This window comes from Schistocerca americana, chromosome 1, assembly GCF_021461395.2.
Source record: "Schistocerca americana isolate TAMUIC-IGC-003095 chromosome 1, iqSchAmer2.1, whole genome shotgun sequence".
In the NCBI taxonomy this organism is placed as follows: Eukaryota; Metazoa; Arthropoda; class Insecta; order Orthoptera; family Acrididae; genus Schistocerca; species Schistocerca americana.
The window spans coordinates 1,008,352,465-1,008,376,414 of record NC_060119.1 but is presented as its reverse complement, the minus strand read 5'-3'; the positions used below and the strand labels follow the sequence as shown (position 1 = coordinate 1,008,376,414).

The 23,950-nt window shown below is 39.1% G+C and overlaps 1 protein-coding gene across 2 annotated transcripts in view; it reads right to left on the bottom strand.

Moving 5' to 3' along the window:
* Nucleotides 1-2,226: 2,226 nt before the first annotated feature.
* The window catches only part of LOC124548783 (protein GPR107), a 185,598-nt gene continuing 163,874 nt past the window's right edge, over nucleotides 2,227-23,950 (bottom strand). For both annotated transcript variants that reach the window (XM_047125195.1, XM_047125194.1), the window contains exon 13: nucleotides 2,227-3,537. In XM_047125195.1, the coding sequence (XP_046981151.1) occupies nucleotides 3,402-3,537 (136 nt within the window). In that variant the 3' untranslated portion in view covers nucleotides 2,227-3,401. The remainder of the gene's footprint in view (nucleotides 3,538-23,950) is intronic.

Below are 23,950 nucleotides of genomic sequence, written 5' to 3'. Positions count from 1 at the left end.
CCAGCTAATAACTGCTGAAGATATCCACAGCAAGCAGAAAATGTTCCGAGGGTTCAGCTTCATTTGCACTGCGAGATTCAGTAACAATTCTTGAAGGAGTTAACAACTGAGGTGTAACAACCAGTCCTGTTGCAGGATTAAGCCAAATCAGGTGTTTCGTCATATTATCTTAATTTTAGGAGACAATCTGAGCAGCCCTCTTAGATTGTTTGCAGATGATGCTGTCATTTACCATCTTGTAAAAACATCAGATGATCAAATTGAACTGAAAAATGATTTAGACAAGATATCTGTATGGTGTGAAAAGTGACAATTGACGCTAAATAACAAAAAGTGTGATCATCCACACGAGCACTAAAAGGAATCCTCTAAATTTTGGTTACATGAAAAATCACACAATTCTAAAGGCTATAAACTCAACTGTGTACTTAAGGACTACAATTACAAATAATTTAAATTGGAATGATTGTGAAGATAATGTTGTGGGGAAAGCAGATCGGAGGCTGTGATTTATTGGCAGAACACACAGAAAATGTAACAGGTCTACTAATGAGATGGTTTACACTACACTTTTCCATCCTCTTCTGGAGTGCTGCTGTGCAATGTGGGACCTGCATCAGATAAGATTGATGGAGGACATCAAAAAAGTTCAAAGAAGGGCAGCTCGTTTTGTATTATCATGAAACAAGAGAGAAAGTGCCATGGATATGATACACGAATTGGGGTGGCAGTCATTAAAACATAGGAGTTTTTTTGTTGGGGCAGGACCTTCTCATGAAATTTCAGTCGCCAACTTTCTGCTCAGAGAGTGAAAATATTTTGTTGGTGCCTACTTACATTGGGAGAAATGATCATAATAATGAAATAAGAGAAATCAGAACTTGCACGGACAGATTTAAGTGTTTGCTTTCACCACATGCTGTTTGAGATTGGAATGATAGAGAAGTAACTCGAAAGTAGTTCAATGAACTCCTTGCCAGGCAATTCAACTGTGAATTGTGCAGTAATAATGCCGATGTAGACATAGATGTACCTGACGTTGTGCACTTCAAGCACAATCTGTCACCCAGAATACATATATGTCAATTTCTCTCCTAATTTCTGGTTGCCATTCTCAAAGTTAATTACTTGCATAGTCCTGCTATGCAGTGCCACATGACCATTCTCTCAGACTACTTCGCTTTGTCACAATGTAATCTGCCCAAGCTATTAAATGACGTAAGCAGCTTATCGGTAATTCTTCTGTATTTTAAGCCCAATGATTTTTATCCACAGCTTAAATCGCAATGATGGGTCAAGACTATTTAAAACAGCCATGTGCCTTGCTATAACATCAGCGATCAAGAGTAAGTGACAGTTACTAACAAGATATTTCATTTGTTTCTGCTTGTTTACTTTATTGAGTGCACCTCTCTGGTCCCTGACCTCCAAGGCACATCCAAAGAACAAGTGCTCTATCACGGAAGGTGGAGAGGTTTATTTGTCGTATCATCTTGTCGATGTCCAGATCTGATGACTTACAGTTTATCCGTGCAGACATAAAACTAGAGTGTGTTGAGTGTTTTACCCTTACCAGCTACCTAAAATATGTCTTTCAGCTCTCAAGAACATCTTTCGTCAGCCTAAGAGGAAAAGAGTGGAACCTTTTATTCCAAAGAATCCCATGTTACACTACACAACAGCTACTGTAATGTACAAAGATAAATAATTTAACACCAAGATGCCATTTTTCACTATCCCACCGAGCTGTTTTAATAAATTTCACCATTTAGTGACAGCATAAAGTTGTATTTACATTCCATTTTACAACACATACATACATTTTTAAAATACCATGAAATGCTAGTGTTTTAGGTAGAGCCAATGACAGTCTCACAGCAGCAGCAAACTGGTTTATTCAGCCGCAAACTGGTTTATTCAGAGAATGAACAGAAAGTCTTTTTGTACAATGTCCTTCAACAGACATCTACATTAATACTACTTTTATTATTCTGTTGCTTTAGCAAAAACAATGGTGATGTATCACAAATACTAAAATTATGAAAAGCATCTACTCATTAGGTAGCAGAACACTGACTAACACACATAAGCAGAAGAGTCAGTAATATACTAACCTGAACTGTCTTCACTTTTTAAGAAGAGCTTGTTGGAGGAAATATAAGTTATCAAGCTTTAGATAGAAATGTCACACAATACAAGGTACCCACAAGAGGATTTTAAAAAAGGTGAAATGAAAGCTCATTTATTTTCATTTAGGGCTACACTTTTCCTTATCATACACTAAAGCTCTACAAGTAAAGGACAGCTGAAACATTTGTGGCTTCCATTTACTGATAAACACTGATATTTTATTTTTACCATAGCTAAAAATTTTAGTTATAGGTGCCAACGTGTAAATTCAGTCCTGAAGAATGGCAACTGATGTATCAGCAAAGGCTTCCTTTTGTCAGGGAGCTTGTAAATGTCTATAAAGTCGTACTGAATACTACAATGTACTACTCTATTCAATGTCATATATGTATTTGCTGGTGCTTACTCCAAAATAGCAGCTTGAAGACCATAGCTCCTCACGAAGATAAGTTTTCTTTTTTAATATTCCAAACTGACAAAAATAATCTGAACCTTAATTAATTAACAGTTCTCATGAGTACATACACACTTTGATTTTTACTTGTGGAATTAATTCACCATGGAGACTTAAAGGTAAAGTATCAACACTTAACAAATGTATGGTAAACCTGTCACTTTTTAGTGTGTGTGTGTGTGTGTGTGTGTGTGTGTGTGTGTGTGTGTGTTCTGAAGGAAGACTGTCTTGTCAATATATTGTCCATACATTCTATGTGCCTGTTCACTACTCAGCAACTCTTCTATTTAGTAATTAGTTATCTGTCCTCATTTTGCAATACATCTTGGATTATCCATCAATATATACTACCTCATATCAGTGTTTACCAAAGTACGAAGTCACATCTTAGTTGACAGGGAGAATTCAAAACTAAACATTAATTCATCAAAATTTAACAATACTGCATCTGCACAGTCACTGAATACAGTTACGCAAGGGACAATGATTAACACATCAAAGATGATGTATCACCATAATAATACAGTTGTATTACTTCATTATGACACTTTAAAGTAAATATCTGGTATCCCACATTTCACAGATTACACAAAATATGCAGCATTATGACCCAGAAGAGCTTCTCTGTTGAGATCTTGAGGGGCATTGTGTCTTGAACAGAACAAGGAACATGTTTGCCCACTTAAAGTTTTTGATACAAAATGTATTTTTTAATAAAGTGATCAGTCAATAAATTAACCATTTATATGTACACAGTTCATACTTTCTTTCCACATGTGTAAAACTTTGGAAATTACACTGAATTTCCATGATTCAGTCAGTCATATTCATGACTACTTTCACGTTTAGCAATGAGGGCATCCTTCTCTTCTTCAGATGCATCTTCAACTGGGTGTTGCTTAGAGGAGCGTGCAATCTTTGTGAGTCCTTCGGTAAGGCCTGATTGACTAATCCTGCAACAAACAGAAATTAAAAACATAACAAAGTGAACTATACAAATTATTATGTTTGAACAGCAGTATAAAATATAAGCTAAAAAAATGACAAATTTCAAATCCAAACAACAATAAAAGAATAACATGTGCTCACTGCAGGGCAAATAAATAGAAACAAAAAATAAAAATTAACAAAAAAAATTAACAGCAGTATGAATAATAAATAAGGTACCAGAATCACAAATTAATTAAAAAACAAAACATATCATTGGACTGTGCTATAAGAATACCCCCCCCCCCCCCCCCCATTTAAATGACATAATGTAAAATACTTCTAAAATTTAACACTCCATCTATATCCACTGCAAATGATCTAGAATGCAAATAATCTGCCACCAACTAATAGTTTCCATTTCCTGAAATTTTGTTCATTTCTTCCTTGCGAAGCAGGAAACCTCTGTTTTCAAAGGCTAGTGTCAAGATTTCATTTGTGTGTGTTAGTCTTTTGTCACTTGCTACGCTGAAGCAAAGAAGTAGAAGGATAATGATCAGAATAAGTGGAATCACATCAGAAGTGTATTCCACCATGCCAGTTATGCACCAATCTGACAACACACATAAGGATATGCAATAGAATGATTACATAGGTTTAGTTGTAGGTAAACCACATGGCAGACTTCAGTTCACTGTTTGGATACTATGGAAACACTATCAGTCTGAAAAACAGATGGGTTGCAAAACACCAATCCAACTCTGTGAGAATATTGCTCAAATATGTGGGACCTATACTAAACAGGACTAACAGGGCTTATTGAACATATACAAAGAAGGGTAACACAAATGGTCACAGGTTTATTTGACCCATGGAGACATGTTAAGGAGATTCTAAAAAAAACTTAATTGGCTGGCACTTGGAGACAGACACAAAACATCCACAGAACGCATTACTTACAAAGTTGTAGAACCAGTTTTAAATGATGGATCTAGGAATATACTACAACCTTCTATAACTCAGTCTCTTAGGGATAATGAGGACAAGATTAGACTAATTACAGTGCACACAGGGGGTGTTTAAGCAATCATTTCTCCCACACACCACATATCAGTGGAATGGGTGTAAGTCCTAATATGTGATTTGATCCATTATAAATGGTTCTGATAGCCTGCGACTGTGAAAACAATAGGTTTGTTTATAAATAACTCATCCGCTACCAGTTACGATTTTCTTTTTCGCACAATGCGTTTCGGGAAATGATTTCCATTTTCAAGTGCGTTTTTTTTGTGTTTGTTATGCCATTTCTATGTGATGTTGTCAATTGTGTGAGAGTCTGCTTCATTTCGTTGACATTTCGTGTGAGATTCTGCACAAATGGACCATAAGGAAACTTAAAGTCAATGAAATTAAGCAGACACTCACACATCGACAATATCACATAGAAATAGCATGTTGTTGTTGTTGTGGTCTTCAGTCCTGAGACTGGTTTGATGCAGCTCTCCATGCTAATCTATTCTGTGCAAGCTCCTTCATCTCCCAGTACCTACTGCAACCTACATCCTTCTGAATCTGCTTAGTGTATTCATCTCTTGGTCTCCATTTACGATTTTTACCCTACACACTGCCCTCCAATGCTAAATTTGTGATCCCTTGATGCCTCAGGACATGTCCTACCAACCGATCCCTTCTTCTAGTCAAGTTGTGCCACAAACTTCTCTTCTCCCCAGTCCTATACAATACCTCCTCATTAGTCACGTGATCTACACACCTAATCTTCAACATTCTTCTGTAGCACCACATTTCGAAAGCTTCTATTCTCTTCTTGTCCAAACTATCCATTGTCCGTGTTTCACTTCCATACATGGCTACACTCCATACAAATACTTTCAGAAACGACTTCCTGACACTGAAATCTATACTCGATGTTAACAAATTTCTCTTCTTCAGAAACGCTTTCCTTGCCATTGCCAGTCTACATTTTATATCCTCTCTACTTCGACCATCATCAGTTATTTTGTTCCCCAAATAGCAAAACTCCTTTACTACTTTAAGTGTCTCATTTCCTAATCTAATTCTCTCAGCATCACCCGACTTAATTCAACTACATTCCATTATCCTTGTTTTGCTTTTGTTGATGCTCATCTTATACCCTACTTTCAAGACACTGTCCATTCCATTCAACTGCTCTTCCAAGTCCTTTGCTGTCTCTGATAGAATTACAATGTCATCAGCGAACCTCAAAGTTTTTATTTCTTCTCCATGGATTTTAATACCTACTCCAAATTTTTCTTTTGTTTCCTTTACTGCTTGCTCAATATACAGATTGAATAACATCGGGGAGAGGCTACAACCCTGTCTCACTCCCTTCCCAACCACTGCTTCTCTTTCATGCCCCTCGACTCTTATAACTGCCATCTGGTTTCTATACAAATTGTAAATAGCCTTTTGCTCCCTGTATTTTACCCCTGCCACCTTTAGAATTTGAAAGAGAGTATTCCAGTCAACATTGTCAAAAGCTTTCTCTAAGTCTACAAATGCTAGAAACGTAGGTTTGCCTTTCCTTAATCTATTTTCTAAGATAAGTCGTAAGGTCAGTATTGCCTCACGTGTTCCAACATTTCTATGGAATCCAAACTGATCTTCCCCGAGGTTGGCTTCTACCAGTTTTTCCATTCGTCTGTAAATAATTCGTGTTAGTATTTTGCAGCTGTGACTTATTAAACTGATAGTTCGGTAATTTTCACATCTGTCAACACCTGCTTTCTTTGGGATTGGAATTATTATATTCTTCTTGAAGTCTGAGGGTCACCTGTCTCGTACATCTTGCTCACCAGATGGTAGAGTTTTGTCAGGACTGGCTCTCCCAAGGCCGTCAGTAGTTCTAATGGAATGTTGTCTACTCCCGGGGCCTTGTTTCGACTCAGGTCTTTCAGTGCTCTGTCAAACTCTTCACGCAGTATCGTATCTCCCATTTCATCTTCATCTACATCCTCTTCTATTTCCATAATATTGTCCTCAAGTACATCGCCCTTGTATAGACCCTCTATATACTCCTTCCACCTTTCTGCTTTCCCCTCTTTGCTTAGAACTGGGTTTCCATCTGAGCTCTTGATATTCATACAAGTGGCTCTCTTTTCTCCAAAGGTCTCTTTAATTTTCCTGTAGGCTGTATCTATCTTACCCCGAGTGAGATAAGCCTCCACATCCTTACATTTGTCCTCTAGCCATGCCTGCTTAGCCATTTTGCACTTCCTGTCGATCTCATTTTTGAGATGTTTGTATTCCTTTTTGCCTGCTTCATTTGATGCATTTTTATATTTTCTCCCTTCATCAATTAAATTCAATATTTCTTCTGTTACCCAAGGATTTCTACTATCCCTCGTCTTTTTACATACTTGATCCTCTGCTGCCTTCACTACTTCATCCCTCAGAGCTACCCATTTGTCTTATACTGTATTTCTTTCCCCCATTCCTGTCAATTGTTCCCTTATGCTCTCCCTGAAACTCTGTACAACCTCTGGTTTAGTCAGTTTATCCAGGTCCCATCTCCTTAAATTCCCACCTTTTAGCAATTTCTTCAGTTTTAATCTACAGTTCATAACCAATAGATTGTGGTCAGAGTCCACATCTGCCCCTGGAAATGTCCTACAATTTAAAACCTGGTTCCTAAATCTCTGTCTCACCATTATATAATCTATCTGATACCTTTTAGTATCTCCAGGATTCTTCCATGTATACAATAAGAAACACAAAAAATGCATTTGAAAATGGGAATCATTTCCCGAAACGCGTAGTGTGAAAAATAAAATAAAGAAAATCATGACTAATAGCAGATGAGTTATTTATAAACAAACCCTAATATGTGTTACAATGTGAAGTACAGTCTACCACGAATTACACAGTGGCTTGCAGAGTATGGATGTAGATGTAGGAGATATTTAAAGACAGCTGGCACATGGAGTGAAAGCTCATTTAGCATTTTGCAGTAGTGTTTCCAGAACCAAACAAAGTCCTCTGGTCTGGAGCCATGTGGAAGGCTTCAACTAAAGTTTCAGATAATTCTGCGACGCTCTTGAAAGTATTGATTTTTTGACTTCCTCTATTGGGTGGAGTATTTTAGAACACACCCCTTAATAGGTCAAGAGTACACTATATTCAGGAACCTGCTATTAGGGTAGCAGAATACAAACGGCTAATCCCTCCTCAGACTTGATGAATTATGTACTGATTTCGGAGAAGAGAGATAATCAATCCCATTAATTGCAAAGGGTAGCATTCATCATCGGAAATAGAGGCAAGAAAACAGATATAACATTAATTAACTGTAGTTGCCTCCACGAAAGCTTCCAGCACTAGTCTCACATATAAAGTGAAACACTGCTTGCAAACTACTAGGAACAGAAAGCTGGATGAAATCAGAAGTGAACAACAACAAAAATTTTAATCCCAATTGGATTTTATATCGCAAATTTGTGCTGGACACTAGTGATGAAAGTGTGTTAACAGCTGCAAATAAGATGATAATTCCTAGTGAAGCTCAACAGGCAAGTTCCATATTTATAGATATCTGGAAATCATTTGACACAGTGCCCCACTGTAAACTGTTAACAAAGCTCCAAGCATACTGAACAGGTTCTCATATACAGGAGTGCATCGAGGACTTTTTATATGATAGAACCCAGAGCACTGTCTTGGACAGCAAGGTTCATCAGAGACAAAGGTATCACCAGGAGCATCCCAGGGAAGTGTGGTAGGACCACTCTTGTTCTCTATATATGTAAATGATCTGATGGATTTGGTGAGTGTTTGCTGATGACGTTGTAGTTTATGGGAAAGTGACATAATTAAGAGACAGTAGGAGGATACACCAGTAGAAATTCTCTTTGGTGTGATGAACAGCAACTTGCTGTAAATATAGAAAAACATAAGTTAATGCAGATGAGTAGGAAAAATAATTAGGTAATGTTCAAATAAAGTATTAGTGGTGTGCTGTCTCACAGAGTCACGTCGATTACCGTGAAACATCTATTTTACGTTTTTGTGGAGTCCAGACTTAAAATCCTTAAAATTGAGGAAAATGCAGAATCAAGAATAACGTTAAAACCACCAAAACATAAGCAAAAACACATGTAATTGGCATATATGATTAAAAATCATAGTCCTCACCTATACCGTGTATAAAATCTGCATAAATGAAAGAAGTTAAATGTACAATAATTTGTGGTAATGAATTTCATCAGTTCTTAAGAAATCACAGATGTTTAACAGCAAGTAAGAACTCGTCAAAAATTGAAATTGGTATCTGGGTACAAGGTAATCAAGCTGATTTCTGGCATGCTATGACCACAAATTATACATCAAAACACATATGTTTGAGACATCTTCCCTTTGTGCTCATCAAAAACAAAAAAAAAAAAAAAAAACCAACCAATTGATGAACAATTGATGAACATGGTGAAATAATTGGAAAACTGTGAAGTACAGTGAAAGGTGCTGGAATTTAACAGGTGGGGGAGGGGGGGTTTCCTTCTGTAGCAATTTGGTTGACTGGACTTCAAGCGTGTACACACTCAGCTTGAGACATATTTTTGAAACATTTTTCGAGCCACTTGATGTGGACACCTGTTGGAACCATCTAAATACGGAAGCATCTATCTGTAGCAGTGTCCATACAGATCAAATAAAACAATGTTTCAGGCCAGCTACCACATGCCACCACCACACAACGCAGGTGTACGTTTTTATGTCGTACTATGTCATCTGCCATGTAGAGTTGTTAGTGTTTTGTTTTCTCTTCCTGTATTTTTTCCAGAAAAAAATAAAAAAATGCAGTGGACAAGACAGCAGACTGTTGAGTTGTTATTACTGAACAAAACTGACGAGTGCTTGTGGAATATATGAAGCAAGCAGTATGAGAACAGAAATAAAGCAAGACGCTCTGTAGAAAACTGCTGCTACATTTGGAAGAATACTGAGAAAGACTGTGTAGGAAACAAAATGATAACATTTGTCATAGCTTGCTTCAAAACATGAAGTGAATACTCAAGGCTCTGGAATGAAGCTCCCACTGACAAAAAACTAAGACTAACAGCTTGTCTGATTGTAATTGCTTTCCTGAAATTTCTATCAATTTTTTAAAAAAATGTGGAATCCATCAAAGTGGAATTACGGAAACTAGAGCTGCCTTCCATATTCAGTTGCCATATGTAGCAAATTTTTCCTACCAGTTGTTCTTTAGTATGTTTTTGCTCACCTAAGACAACAACTGTATGAAATGAAGTGTTCGACAAAATTGAAAATAAAATGCTATCTACCAAATCTGTCCTTAGAAATTTTGGTCGTATGTTACATCAGGATATGGATCAAATCCATTTATCCACTCACTCAGCAACGCTAATGGAAATGAAATGGGAGGATGACAGGGAGAAGGCTCAAACTGTTTCACTGAGGAAAATCATACTGCTGTTTCACTCTTTAGGTACCAAAATGATAGGCCACTGGATACAAAAAGCAACTGGATGTTATGGGATAACAACATGTTTCTACACAGAGTATGCAAAACAACTTGCTCCTCTTCTAGCAGCAATCCATAACAGATCATTAGAGGAACAAAGCATTTCAAGGGAATGGAAAAATAGGACTGTTATTCTCACTTTTAAGAAGGATCATTAACTATATGCGCACAATTATAGGTCTATATCGCTGATGAACAGCTACTGTAGAATTTTGGAACATATTTTATGCTCGAATATCATGACTAGACTCTGGAATAAATGCATTTGCATGTTGCAAATGCATATGCATATTTGGCTCCTTTTCACTGGTTATTGGATGTTTTAACTAAAAACTAGTGACAATGCATATTTTCACTCTATGTTTACAATATTTTAAAAATTTAGACAGGCGATCTCTAGCTCGATCTAGTTTTGATGTCTCACAGATTGACTGCGACCTAGAACGGCGTGCAATCACTAACCGAGAGGCCACTGCCTAACAAAATCATTACAGAAGAGGAACAGGAAAACGGGCAGGCAGAGTGAATGCTCCTGCGTCCATGGCCCCGATTAATCCCCTCCGCTGTCATACCGTATGTGTGGGCAGCAATTAAATTAAACTATGCAAACTTTTAGTCACACTTCCATTGTTTCAGTTTAGCTTTCTATTTGCTTGTACACAGCTGAACGTGTTTATGACATGTAATGTCTAATGTGTTGTGTGCCATGATGCCAAAAAAAAGAAACATCATTTCGTGGATAGCTGACCATCCTGGAACATTTAGATACAATGATATTGTTTTATATTGCCAAGTTTGTGAGAAAAACATTTCCTGCAGAAAACAGTTTCAAATAGACCAGCATGTCAAGACAAGTCTTCATATCACAGGAATGCAGAAGAAAGGACCATGACAACGACTTCTGACAACAGCAAGTTGCAGTAGCAGGGATTTGTCCAAAGGTAACCAAAAAAGTCGGTTTAACATGGATCTATGTGAAGCATTCATTGCAAGCAATATTCCTTTTCACAAACTTACAAACCTCATCCTCAAAGGCTTCCTTCACAAATATTGCTTAAATCAAAATATACCAGATAAATCAACATTGTGTAAAAATTACATACCGACAATTTATATAAATGTTCTGGAAGAAATACGCAATGAACTCAAGGACAACATTATCTAGATTTCAGCAGATGAAACTACAGACACTTATGGCTGTTACATTGCAAATTTAATTGTCGGTGCTTTAAAAGAAAAGCCTTCTTCTTCCTATTTAGCGGCCTGCAAAGAACATGAAAAAGTAAATCACTCTGTGATCGCCAGGTTTGTGAATGAGGGTATTAGGAAAATATTTCCAGAATCTTCTGCAGATGAAAGGTTGTTTATGTTTATTTCAGATACTGCTCTATATATGATCAAAGCAGGAAACGCTCTCCGAGTAGTTTATCCCAATTTGATTCATGTGACGTGCTTTGCTCATGGAGTACATCGCCTAGCTGAAGAATTACAGTCCACGTTTGTGAATGTAAATAAACTGATTTCATCCACCAAGAAAGTGTTTCTAAAGGCTGCTGCTCACATCAAGACCTACAAAGAAAAGGTACCAAATATGCCTTTACCTCCTGAACCAGTGGTAACTCGTTGGGGTACGTGTTATACAATGAACATTTTGAGGCCATTAGAGGGGTTGTAAACAACTTCGATAGCGCAGAGGCTTTGGCAGTTTGCCAGTGCAAGGAAGCTTTTAATGATTCTGGTATTAAAAAAAAAGACATTGCTGTTATTAGCACTCATTTTTCCCATACACCTGAAGTATTAAAAAGCTTGAAACTCAAGGTTTGGCACTGAATGAAATTAACCATTTAATGAATAAAATTATTCTAGTGAACTCCTCATTGCTGATGGTATTCCAAAGAAAACTTACAGAAAATTTGAAATTATTTTAAACAATAACCCAGGCTTTGAACCCTTGTGCCAAATTGATAGTTTTATTAATGGGACATGTGAACTTTTACCAGAAACAGTAAGTACCAACATAGCACCCAAATTCAAATACTGCCCAGTTACCTCGGTTGATGTAGAACAGTCCTTTTCTGCTTATAAAAATGTTTTGAGTGATGGAAGACACAATCTTACTACCGAAAATTTGGAGCAGTACTTGGTCGTTTCTGGTTACAACTGTATAAAAATGTAAAATAAATTGTAAATTATGCTTAAAAGTTAATGCTGTTCAAAAAATTTATGACTGCATGTTGTTTTTTAAATAAAATATTATGTAGTTTTTGAGCCTGACCCTCTGCGTGCGATATATCTCAAAGTTGGTGCTGTACATATTAATTGCTTCACTGCGACTCACTTGCATCGCATCCGCTTGTTACTGACAACAATAGCAAAGAAGGAACAATTCTTGAAACACAGTATGTGTTCCCATTTTGCAAATTTTTAGAAAACAATCCTGGAAAGGCCCCCTTTCTAAGCTCTACCAGAAAGTATTCAGAAAATGTCAGCCTTCTAAATGTACCATTTTTTCATTTTTTTGCATGGCTGGCACTTTTCCTCGTGATTGACATGCACACGTTCGACTTTGAGATGCAGTAACTACCATGTTTTCTTTTATTATTTGATCTTGCACATTTCAGCACTTTTCATACATTTTTAAGCATTTTCGTGCATATTTTAAGGTTTTTATGATGCATATAATCCAGTCTCTAATCATGACTTTTCTGCAGACTGAAATCTCATATCTAGACATTAACACAAATTCTGCAAACAATGACCATGTGAAAACCTGCTCACTCCATTTGGTCACAATATCCAAAATGCAGAAGATACTGGCTAATTTAGTTCTTCCAACAAAACCCAGAAAAACATTTTCACCATACATATGAAACTAGATATAACAAAACTTTCATGTTCCCTCCCTACAGGTTAAAGTTGTATGCTCAGACTCCAAAATACATCTACATGAAAATTATAATAAATTAAAGAGAAGAAATATCCACTGTTTGGAGCTATGGATACTGTAGATGATACTATAGAATGTGCTGACAGAAAAATGCTACTATTCCTTGTGGGAATTTGTAAATGTATTGTAAATTATATTCTGTAAACCACTGTTTTGTATTCATCTGTAAGAAATGCTTTCAACAGCTGCATTAGCATGCTGAGATAATTATAAACTGTACTGAGTCTCCTGTGCTGCAAATAAAATTATTTCGTATATGTGAGGGGTAGTTATAGCTTCAATTATCACCTAAAAAAATAAAAAATAAAATAGAATAAAATAAAAATCAATCAATCAATCAAGATGCGACCACGAAACTTGGGGATAGTGTTCGCCCGTTGCTACATATCCACTCTTGACTGCATCAGCGTTACAAGGTTAAGATTACACAAGCATTTAATATAAAATTAGCACAAGCTTGCATAATAATCCAGAACAAATTTGCATAAGTATAGCATAACACTTAATGACATATAGTGAGAAATTTTTAACAAGTACACATTCACTTGATTTCATACAGCAGTGCATTGTTTAGGGAGTCCAATTTACTGTTTCTCTGTCAACTTTTTGCTTTTTGAAAGGCTAATATATAACAGAATAAGTAGCGCTATCTTAGAGAATGTTCCAGTTGATCAGGCAGGCTTCAGACCAGGGCGTAGCTGCTGCGACCAAGTATTGTCTCTCACATCCTTCATAGAGTCAGGATACCAAATGAAGCAGAAAACATCTGTGGCATTTGTTGATCTAACTGCCGCCTTCGACACTGTGTGGAGGGAAGGCCTTATCTACAAATTTCTCCGCATCATACCCTGCAGAACAATGGCTCAACTGATTAACAGCATGCTAAGTGATCGGAAGTTCCAGGTAATCACTGGAAGCAGCATAAGTAAGGAGAGGAAGCTGAACAACGGATTGCCTCAAGGATCAGTTCTCTCACCCTTACTGTTCAACCTATATCTATCTGATCTACCTTACACTTCGTCCAGAAAATACTGCTATGCCGATGATCTGGCTCTAGCCGTCAAACACCAGGAAATGAAGACAACAGAAGAGATTTTAGCCAATGACCTGTCTGCATTAGACAATTACTTCAAAATCTGGAGACTCCAACCCAGTGTGAGTAAAACAGAAGTGTGTTGCTTCCATCTAAATAACCAGTTGGCGAACGTAAAACTGGAGGTAAGTTTCAGAGGCAGAATTCTTCATCACAACTGGAACCCTAAATATCTTGGTGTCACCCTGGATCGTACACTATGCTTCAAACAACACCTTCTTAACTTAGCTCAAAAGCTGAGGACTCGAAACAACATCCTCCATAAGCTATGCGGAACTACCTGGGGATCTTCAGCAACCACCCTGCGAACTTCAACTCTGGGCTTGGTATACTCAAGTGCTGAGTATTGTGCACCTGTTTGGATGAATAGTCATCATACAAGGCTTGTTGATACCCAGCTGAATACGACAATGCGCATAATATCTGGCACAATCAGATCTACTGCAGTTTATTGGCTTCCACTGTTAACTGGTATAATGCCTCCTGATCTATGCAGATGTACTGCCCTTATGAGAGAATTCCACAAGATCTCCAGGAATTCTAACCTACCCGTGCATAGCGACCTGCCACTTTTAAATCGCAAGAGACTGAAATCACGTCATCCAACTCTGTGCGATGCTGCTGACATGGTGGCTAAGAATTTCAAACCTCTTGAAGAATGGAAAGGTCGGTGGGAAGCAGTGACAGATGTGCACCTGCATAACATCTTCTCAGGTGCTAAACTTCCAAGTGGATTCGACTTACCACGCAAGACGTGGTCTACTCTCAACAGAATCCGTACCAGCCATGGGCGATGCAGGGATGCTCTCTTTAAGTGGAACAAGCTGTCTGATCCAGCTTGTGACTGCGGGGCTCCATACCAGACTGTTCACCACATCGTCAGTGAATGCAGGATTCGAGCCTATCACGGCGCCAAAGAGGACTTCCTGCTAGCAACTCCAGATGCAGTGCGCTGGATTGAAGGACTGGATATTCAGTTGTAAAAACAAACTTAAGTTTCTTGTGTGCCAATATGAACATATATATATATGTAATTTCATGATATGTCTGTATTAGCCATACGCTAAATAAAATAAATCTCTGTCAACGAACTCATTTATACTGTACAGTGGTTTTTGGCATAGATTTTGTGACTCCTTTCTCGAAAATTTCACCAAGTCTAAGGACCACACTTTAGTATTTAGATGGCTGATGTTGGAAAACTGTGCTGTGTCATGGAGAGTTGACAACTTCGGATGTCTGTCTTCCTTACTGTGCATTTTATAATTGTGGACGTCATTCCTGTTGGTGAATGTTTCATGATTTTGTTTCACTTACATGAGACAGGTGAAGACGTATAGACTGTAAACTGTCATCACTCCTAGACATGTGACGACGGGTTTGCAGAGGTACAGTTTCCTGCTTGATGCTATGATCCTTAATGCTTTTTTTTGTAGTAGTAGAATTTTCTTGCAGCCTTTAGAGTGGCCCCACAGTAACAACCCATAGATGGCATGGCTGTAAAACAGTGAATACTACACCATCAGCAGGTATTGATCAGTTATCACATGCTTCAGTTTCCTCAAGAGGTGGATGAGTCATGAAGTTTGTCACATACATGTGCAGTGTATTCTTGCCAAGTGAGTTTACTATCCATCATGAATCCCAGAAGCTTCACAGTTCCTGCACATTTCAGGTATCCTATGCCACTGAGGCTACATACTAATTTTTGCATTTTTTTCTTCATTTATCTTCATTTTGTTTATAACAAACCATTACCTTGCATCATCAAACAAAGCATCTACTTCTTCTTGAGCCTCGCTGGCATCAATGCCTTTCGAGTACAGAGTTGCGTCGTCTGCAAATTGCAACACTGTCCACAGGAGCTTAAATCATTTACATACTAGGAACAGGAGGGGGGGCCCATTACCAATTCCTGTGGTGCACCGTTTTCTAACTTCTGTTCATGCCGTAGTGCTCCTTGGACTGATACAATCTGCTTTTTTTTTCCCAAACAAGATTTGAGGGATGTTGGAACAGTGCCTCCGACTCCATACGGTATTTACTGAGCTTGTTTAGTAGAACCTTTTGGGCATTGCAGTCAAATGCCTTACAAAGGCCGCAAAGTATCAGAGCTACAAATTCTTTGTTCTCAAAACTCTGCTTTATCATAGTAGCCAGATCTAGTGCTGTTACTTTGCAGATTTGTCTTTCCAGAAAGCACGCTGTGCATATGTCAAGACTTCATTAATTTCGAAGCAATTTGATAGTTGGTCTTTTATTGCAGTCTCAATGACTTTTAGCTAAGAATGGAATGACCAAGACTGTTCTGAAGCTTGCTACCATGGCTGGGTCGCCATTTTTATTAATGGGTACTGTCCATGCAAGTTTCAGAAAGTCTGGAAATATTCTTTTAGGAAAAGGATAGATTGCAGTGAAACACTTATCAACTGCCATAGTTAATGGTTCAGCAATTTCATAGGTAATTTTCTTGAGGACATTAGCAGGTATCTTGTATGTATCCTGACAATCAGAAGGTTTATAAGATTGTACAATCTGTAGTATTTCAGTTTTTTGTAATTACCTAAGTTCATCATGGTGCACCTTCTGTCATTTATTATAGCAGCCGAAGCACGGGATTGCACTTAAAATGTTTTCCACAAGTCAATAAAATAACTTTTAAAGTCATCTGGACTTCACAAGTTTAAGGGAGACGTGGTTTCCTTCCAGTGTTCACTGATTAGGTCCCAGGCTGCCTAGCATGAGTTGCAAATTCCTTCAATGAAACTATAATTGCTTTTCTTTTTGGCTTGTTCTACATCATTTCTACTTGTAAATATTTGCAGGCCGGAGATGGCAATTGTGTGTGTGTGTGTGTGTGTGTGTGTGTGTGTGTGTGTGTAGTGTTCTTACTTTTATGAATGTGCACAGGTTTTTCTTTGAAATGGGACCTGTTGCTGTTTTGTAGTTTTAATTTTTTCAGTTCATCACTATACCATGTTTTTTCTTGCACACTGTGGCTGTGTTATGACTTGCTCACAGGACATTTTTTAAATTTCTGTGGACAGTCGTAGTCAAATTTGGCTCTGACAATGTGGAAAAACCCTTTCAATGCATCAGTTGCTGGCATATCTGCCAATCCAGGCTGCCACTTTATTGCAGGTACTGTTGTCTGAAAAGCATTAAATGTTTCTTTATTTATGATGCATTTTGTGAATACATAATCAGAATGCCATGTAACAAACAGTTGGTTGATTTTGATCTCTTTTTGTGTATAGTTCAGTACCTCCATACTGTTGCTCCCATTTGACACATTTCAGTAGCACTCTGGCCGGAGATGGCAATCACAAGTGTGTGTGTGTGTGTGTGTGTGTGTGTGTGTGTGTGTGTGTGTGTGTGTGTGTGTGTGTGCAGGGTGCTTGCTTGTGTGAATGTGTGTGTGTGTGTGTGTGTGTGTGTGTGTGTGTGTGTGTGTGTATGTGTGTTTTTCTTTTCTGGTTTGGCTGAAAGCTCATATGTAACTGCCTTTTCATCACGTCTGTCTGCAACTCAATGTGTCGGCTTTATGGCCAGTAGCAATCTATCCTTTTCCTAAAAGAATAATGTGATTTGTTACACTGCTGACAAAATGCAGTGCTACATCACTTGATCAAAAATCAAAGGTACCAGTTCTTCCTGCTTTCCTGCCTAGATTAACATTTAGAAGCACACAACAAAGGGCTTATTTCCTGTCATGGGTCAACAACGATGCATTTGACCTAATGACAAAGCACAATGGACACAAGGATGTAAGGAAGCAAAACATTCTGAATTGGGTAAGCAACTATCAACCTATTTCAAGGCAAAAATGCATATGCTGGCGGCTACTTACAAATTTCCCAGTACAAAAACAAAGCCTGGGCAGGAGATTGCTTATAATGACAGACTGATTGAAGATATCATTATACAGCATACCCTGAAGATATCATTATACTGCATACCTTCATGACAATGTGCAGAATTCTGTTCTACACTACATCAATACTTCACTGCATGAAGTTTTAAAGGTTGCTGAAGCACATGAAACTACATAACAAACTGTGAAAACATTCAAGGCTGAAAATACAGAGGATTCACCTGAAAATTTTCAAATAACCAGCCACTACAAATTGAAAGGGCCACACAGAAGAAATGCATCAAAAGAGAGGAACCCTTACCAGGGAAAGTACAAGTCTTGCCCAAAATGTAGAGTTAACCACAACTGGAATGAAAGCAAATTCAGAAAAACAGTGTGCATTATCTACAAGAATACTGGCCACATATGCAACATACACCTATAGAGAAATAAAACTACTTCCATTGCCAAGAAGCTTCAGAATTCCAACTCATAGGCCAGTACAAGAGTGAAGCAAATGAAGTTGCATCAACTGAAGAAATCAGCAGTAACAAAATCATCAGCAGGTAAGACGCAGGCAAAATCCACATTCCAATGGAAATCAATGGCTGCACAATGAAATTCCTATGATGCTGGTGCAACTTGATCACTAATAAACCATCATGCTTACAAACTGCTGGTAACACTAGAATACCTCAATACATATTCAACACTGAAATATTCAATGGAACCCAGATTAACTTAAAGGGAAAAATGATGGAAATGGTCAAATACAATGGAACAAATGAGCGAGTTCCATTAATGATTGTCACCTCACAAAAAACAGCCAATCTCTTTGGCATGAACTCTTTCACTACCTTCAATTTTAATATTATTGAAAATAAGTTACTGACTGCAAATATGGAGGATCAAAATAGCTTTAAAGGAACTTTAAATGCGAACATTTTTAGGTTAGGCTTTACCGTGACTGTTACTGACATTAAATGAAACAAAAAGTTCACGGTGACTGGTAACAGTGAACTTTTTGTTTCATTTAATGTCAGCTTTAAAGGAAGTCGAGAAGAAACTAAGTCAGGATCATGAATTTCCTTTATAGTCTGGATCGGGCACAAGCAAAACCTACAAAGCAGTCCTGAAAATAAAGACAGAAGCCACACCAACATTTTTCAACCCAGACCAGTACCATTTGCTGATGGATAAAGTTAAAGAATAAATTGAAACACTGGTCAAAGAAGGAATCTGGAAACAGTGGAGACCAGCCAATGGGCTAAATCAATTGCAGCTGTACCAAAGCAAAGTGGATCAATAACAATCTGTAGAGATTTCGAACTGACTGTAAATCCAAAGCTGGAAATAGATCGTATCTGATTCCAAGGTGAGTGGAGCTCTTTTGAGAAAATCAGGAATGGCAAACGTTTTACAGAAATAAATTTATTGGATGCATATCTCCAGTTACAACTGGATGACAAATCCAAGAAGATGAAACAAATAAACAAACAAACACCATCCGAACAGGCCTTGAAGGCCCAAGAAGATGACAATTGTCAATACTCTGCTTGGACTGTTCGAATGCCAGAGATTACCATTTGGCATAGCAAGTGCTCCTGCAATATACCAACAATTTGTGGAATAAATCACTAATACAATAACTGATTGTGCAAAGGGCTTGGACAATATATTTGTCAGACATAAATGTAGATGAGCACATGAAGTATTTGGACATTCTTTTACATCACTGGAAGAATGTTGCCTAAGACATAAAACAAAAAAATGAGAATACTTCAAGAACAATGCAGGATAACTAGACCACATCATTAATACAGGTGAAACCCAACTATCCAAAGCTAGTATGGAAACAATAAGAAAACTATCTCATCCAAAGAGTATACAGGAACTACACTCTTCGACTGGAAAATAAATTACTACAACAAATTTATCAAAGAATTTTCTGAAATGGCTGACCCACTGAATAAACTTCAAAAGAAAAATGTACAGTTAAAACAGACTAAGCAAGAAAAAGCATATTTTTGTGGTTCAAGGAGGAAATTATCAAGGAAACTTATTAGGCACACTTTGTCCCAACTCAAACTGTGGTATTAGCCGCTGATACAACTTCGTATGGAATTCAACCAGTACTGTTTCACAAGTATTCAAATGGATCACAAAAACCCATCGCCTTTGTTTCCAAGATTTTAGGTCACATACTGCCAGAATGTAAAGAACACACACTCCATATGTTATGTAATCAATTAATTTCACCAGTACTTATATGGAATAATGTTTGAACTGATCACAGATTACAAGCCTCTTGTTTCAATATTCCATCCAAGCAAACAGCTGCCAGTAATGACAGTTCAGAGGCTACAGAGTTGGGCAACCACACTGAAAAACTATAACTATGAAATCAGACACAGACCTACAGAAAAATGTTGCAATGCTGATACCTTATCTGGACTGCCTGGTGCTCTGGTTGAAAAATTTGATGTGTCTAAAGTATCCTGGTTGCAACTGTATGAAGAAATTAATGAACAGATCAATTCATTTCTAGTTGATCAGATAAAAATTAATGAAGCCGTGGGCAAAGATGCTACACAAAAAATGAGTCTGTATTATGTGAAAAATGGATTGTCAGACTACTTTCAAAAGGACAAAAAAATTGTGCAGCTATATCTTAACAAAATGACTGCCCTTAGCACCAGCTAAGACTTGTTACTTCTTCAGACAGATCTGTCACACTCAAAATGTACTAAAATAATATTTTGAAGACACTTCATAGTGGACATTGGGGCGTCATCAGAATGAAACAAATGGAAAAAAAATATTGTTGGTGGCTACAAATGGACAAAGAAATTGAAGAAATGGTTTCATGGTGTGAAATAGGAAAATCAAATCCCTAAAAAGATTTTCAAAACTGGGCCCAAGCAACAAAACTATGGGAAAGAATTCACACTGATTGTGCTGGACTATTCTGGAAAGTATCTTGGTTCATGTGTTTGGACGCATAGTCCCTGCTCGGGTTTTTACATGTTATCCCCTATGCAAATGACCAGTATTCAGGAATATGATGGGGACAATCATTTGAAACATAAAAGTCTAGCAATCATGGGGTCTAAAATGCATATCTTAAAAGCTATGAGCACTTCTTCGATATTGTGAAACCAGCCTCTTTCGCGGTAAATGCTTTGGTTTCCATATTTTGAGAGGTGGTAGTGTGGACTAAAACAAGAAAAAATTTCCAGTATCCAAGAGCTCTGCAATGCATACCTTAAGAGCTATGAGCACTTGTTCAACTCTGCTACTGTGAAACATATCTCTTCTATTAAACAAGTGTTCGTAGTTCTTAAGGTATGTATTTTAAAGCCCATGTTTAACACAAAATTTTTTGTTGTTTTGGTCCATACCACATCCTCCCAAAATATGGAAAGCAAAGAGTTTGTAGTAGAAGAGGTTTGTTTCACAGTATCAACAACGAAGCAGCTCTCATTGTTCTTAAAAAGGTATTCACATTAGAGCATAGGTTTACTACACTTGTTTGCTTGTAATGCTTGTCCCTGTCATATCCATGAATACTGACTGCTCCTCCTGGGACATTCTCTATTTGGCATGACATCAACAAGTTCAGAATCCACAATAAGGGTACTCAAAAATGTATTTGCCATAGACGGATTCCCCAATGCTATAGTTTCTGATAATGGCTCCATTTCACCCAACTTCAAATGTTAAAACAGAAAGATTTGTCAGGACTTTCAAGGAAGCTACAATAAAGCCTAAGTAGGAAGGAAAGAAAAAGCAAGATGTTGCACAGAAAATGCTGATTACTTATTGTACAGCTCCAAACCCAATAACTGGAAAATCACCTGCTGAACTACTTCATCACCAACAGCCGAGGATCATATTGTCACTGATCCTTCAATCACAAGAGGAGACAAAGCCAAAGAACAGTTCAAGTTCCAGGTTGGAGATAAAGTGTATGATAAAAATTTCTCAAACCATTTGTCAAGTGGGTCACCATGGATCACTGGCAGTATAATTAAGTTGCTTGGAAATATGCTGTACATTGTGAAACTGTCTTATGGAAATGTCAGAAGACATCAAAACCAAATCATAAAATGCAGCATCTTTAGAAGAAGAACATTGGGAAAAACAGTACTGAGGAGAAATGGCAACCTCAAGAACTAGGAGTGAAAAGGATGAAAAGGGACCACAGCTGCTGTGGTGGTGGTGGTTGTTGGGATGTTTAAGGGGGACTAAACAGCTAAGGTCATCAGCCCCCCATTCCAAAAACAGGCGAGACATAAATGCACGAAGCAGGTAAAACACCAAGGGGAAGGAGACTCCCCCCCAGGCCCTAAAAGAACACAAATGCGGTAACGAACACGACAGACACGAAGACACCAGACAAAAAGAAACAGAACAAAAGAAGATGACCGGAGACTGGTTGACTGACCACGACAACAAAAAAGGGAAAGAGTCAACCAACCGACGACACACTAAAATCTGCAACCAAATACGAGAGACTCGAGGACAAGAGACACACAAAGGGAAAGGAGCAGGACCTCCCTAAATGGAACCATAAAAAGGACTACCACGGATAAAATTTAAAACGTCATCAGCCACGGAGGCATTGTCGATTAAAACCAAAGGCAAAGTGCCCGGGAGATTAAAACACTGCCGGAGGGTGCGCAGTCGGGGACACTCCAATAAAATTTGGGCGACCGTCAGCCGGGACCCACACTGACACAGGGGGGGATCCTCCTGACGCAAAAGATGGGCGTGCGTCAGGTATGTATGGCCGATGCGCAGCCGACACAGGATGACAGAGTCCCTGCGAGAAGACCGCAGGGAGGAGCGCCACACATCGGTCGTCTCCTTGACAGCCCGCAGTTTATTAGGCGCCGTCATGCCTCGCCACTCAGCAGACCACACCCCAAGCACCTTACGGCGCAACACCAGCTGCTGATCGCGAGCTGTGAGGCCGATCTCCAAAGCTGGGGCGTCGATCGCCCCTTTGGCCAGCCTGTCAACACGTTCGTTCCCCGGGATGCCAACATGACCTGGCGTCCAAACCAAGACCACCAAACGACCAGAACGGGCAATGGCGGAAACAGACTCCTGAATAGAGGACACCAGAGGAGAAGAGGGATAGCAGCGGTCGATGGCCTGAAGGCTGCTCAGGGAGTCACTGCAGATGACGATGGCCCTACCTGAGCAGAAACGCATATGCTCAAGAGCGCGCAAGGTGGCCACCAGCTCTGCAGTAAAAATACTGCAGCCAGCCGGCAAGGAGCGTTGCTCAACATGGGCAGCGTGAGCAAAAGCGTAGGCAGTGCGACCATCAACCAGGGAACCATCAGTGTAGAGAGGCTCACAGCCCGGAAATGAGGCGAGGAGCGCAAGAAAAGGGCGACGGAGGGCCAAAGGCGGAACCGAGTCCTTGGGTCCCTGTGCCAAGTCCAGACGGACGGACGGCCGGGGCAAACACCAGGGAGGCGTAGGTGCACAGACCCGGAAGGGAGGCAGAAGAGGGAATGACCCCAGATCCGACAGCAGGGACCGGATGCGGACAGCTACGGAAAGCCCAGACCTAGGTCGCCGTTCGGGCAGATGGAGGACCATGGCAGGGAAAAGCAGGCGACGATTGGGATGGCCTGGCGAGCAATGCACGTGGACAGCATAGTCGGCGAGCAGACGATGGCGGCGAATCCGCAGCGAGGGAACCCCGGCCTCCACCAGTAGACTATCCACGGGGCTGGTGCAAAAAGCGCCAGTTGCAAGCCGAACCCCACAGTGTTGTATGGGGTCTAACAACTTCAACACTGAGGGTGACGCAGACCCATAGGCCAGGCTCCCATAATCAAGCCGGGACTGCACAAGGGCTCTGTACAATCGCAGCAGCGTGCAGCGATCTGCACCCCAAGACGTGTGGCTAAGGCATAAGAGGGCGTTGAGGTGCCGCCAGCATTTTTGCTTCAACTGAGTAATATGAGGAACCCATGTGAGCCGGGCATCAAACATGAGTCCCAAGAACC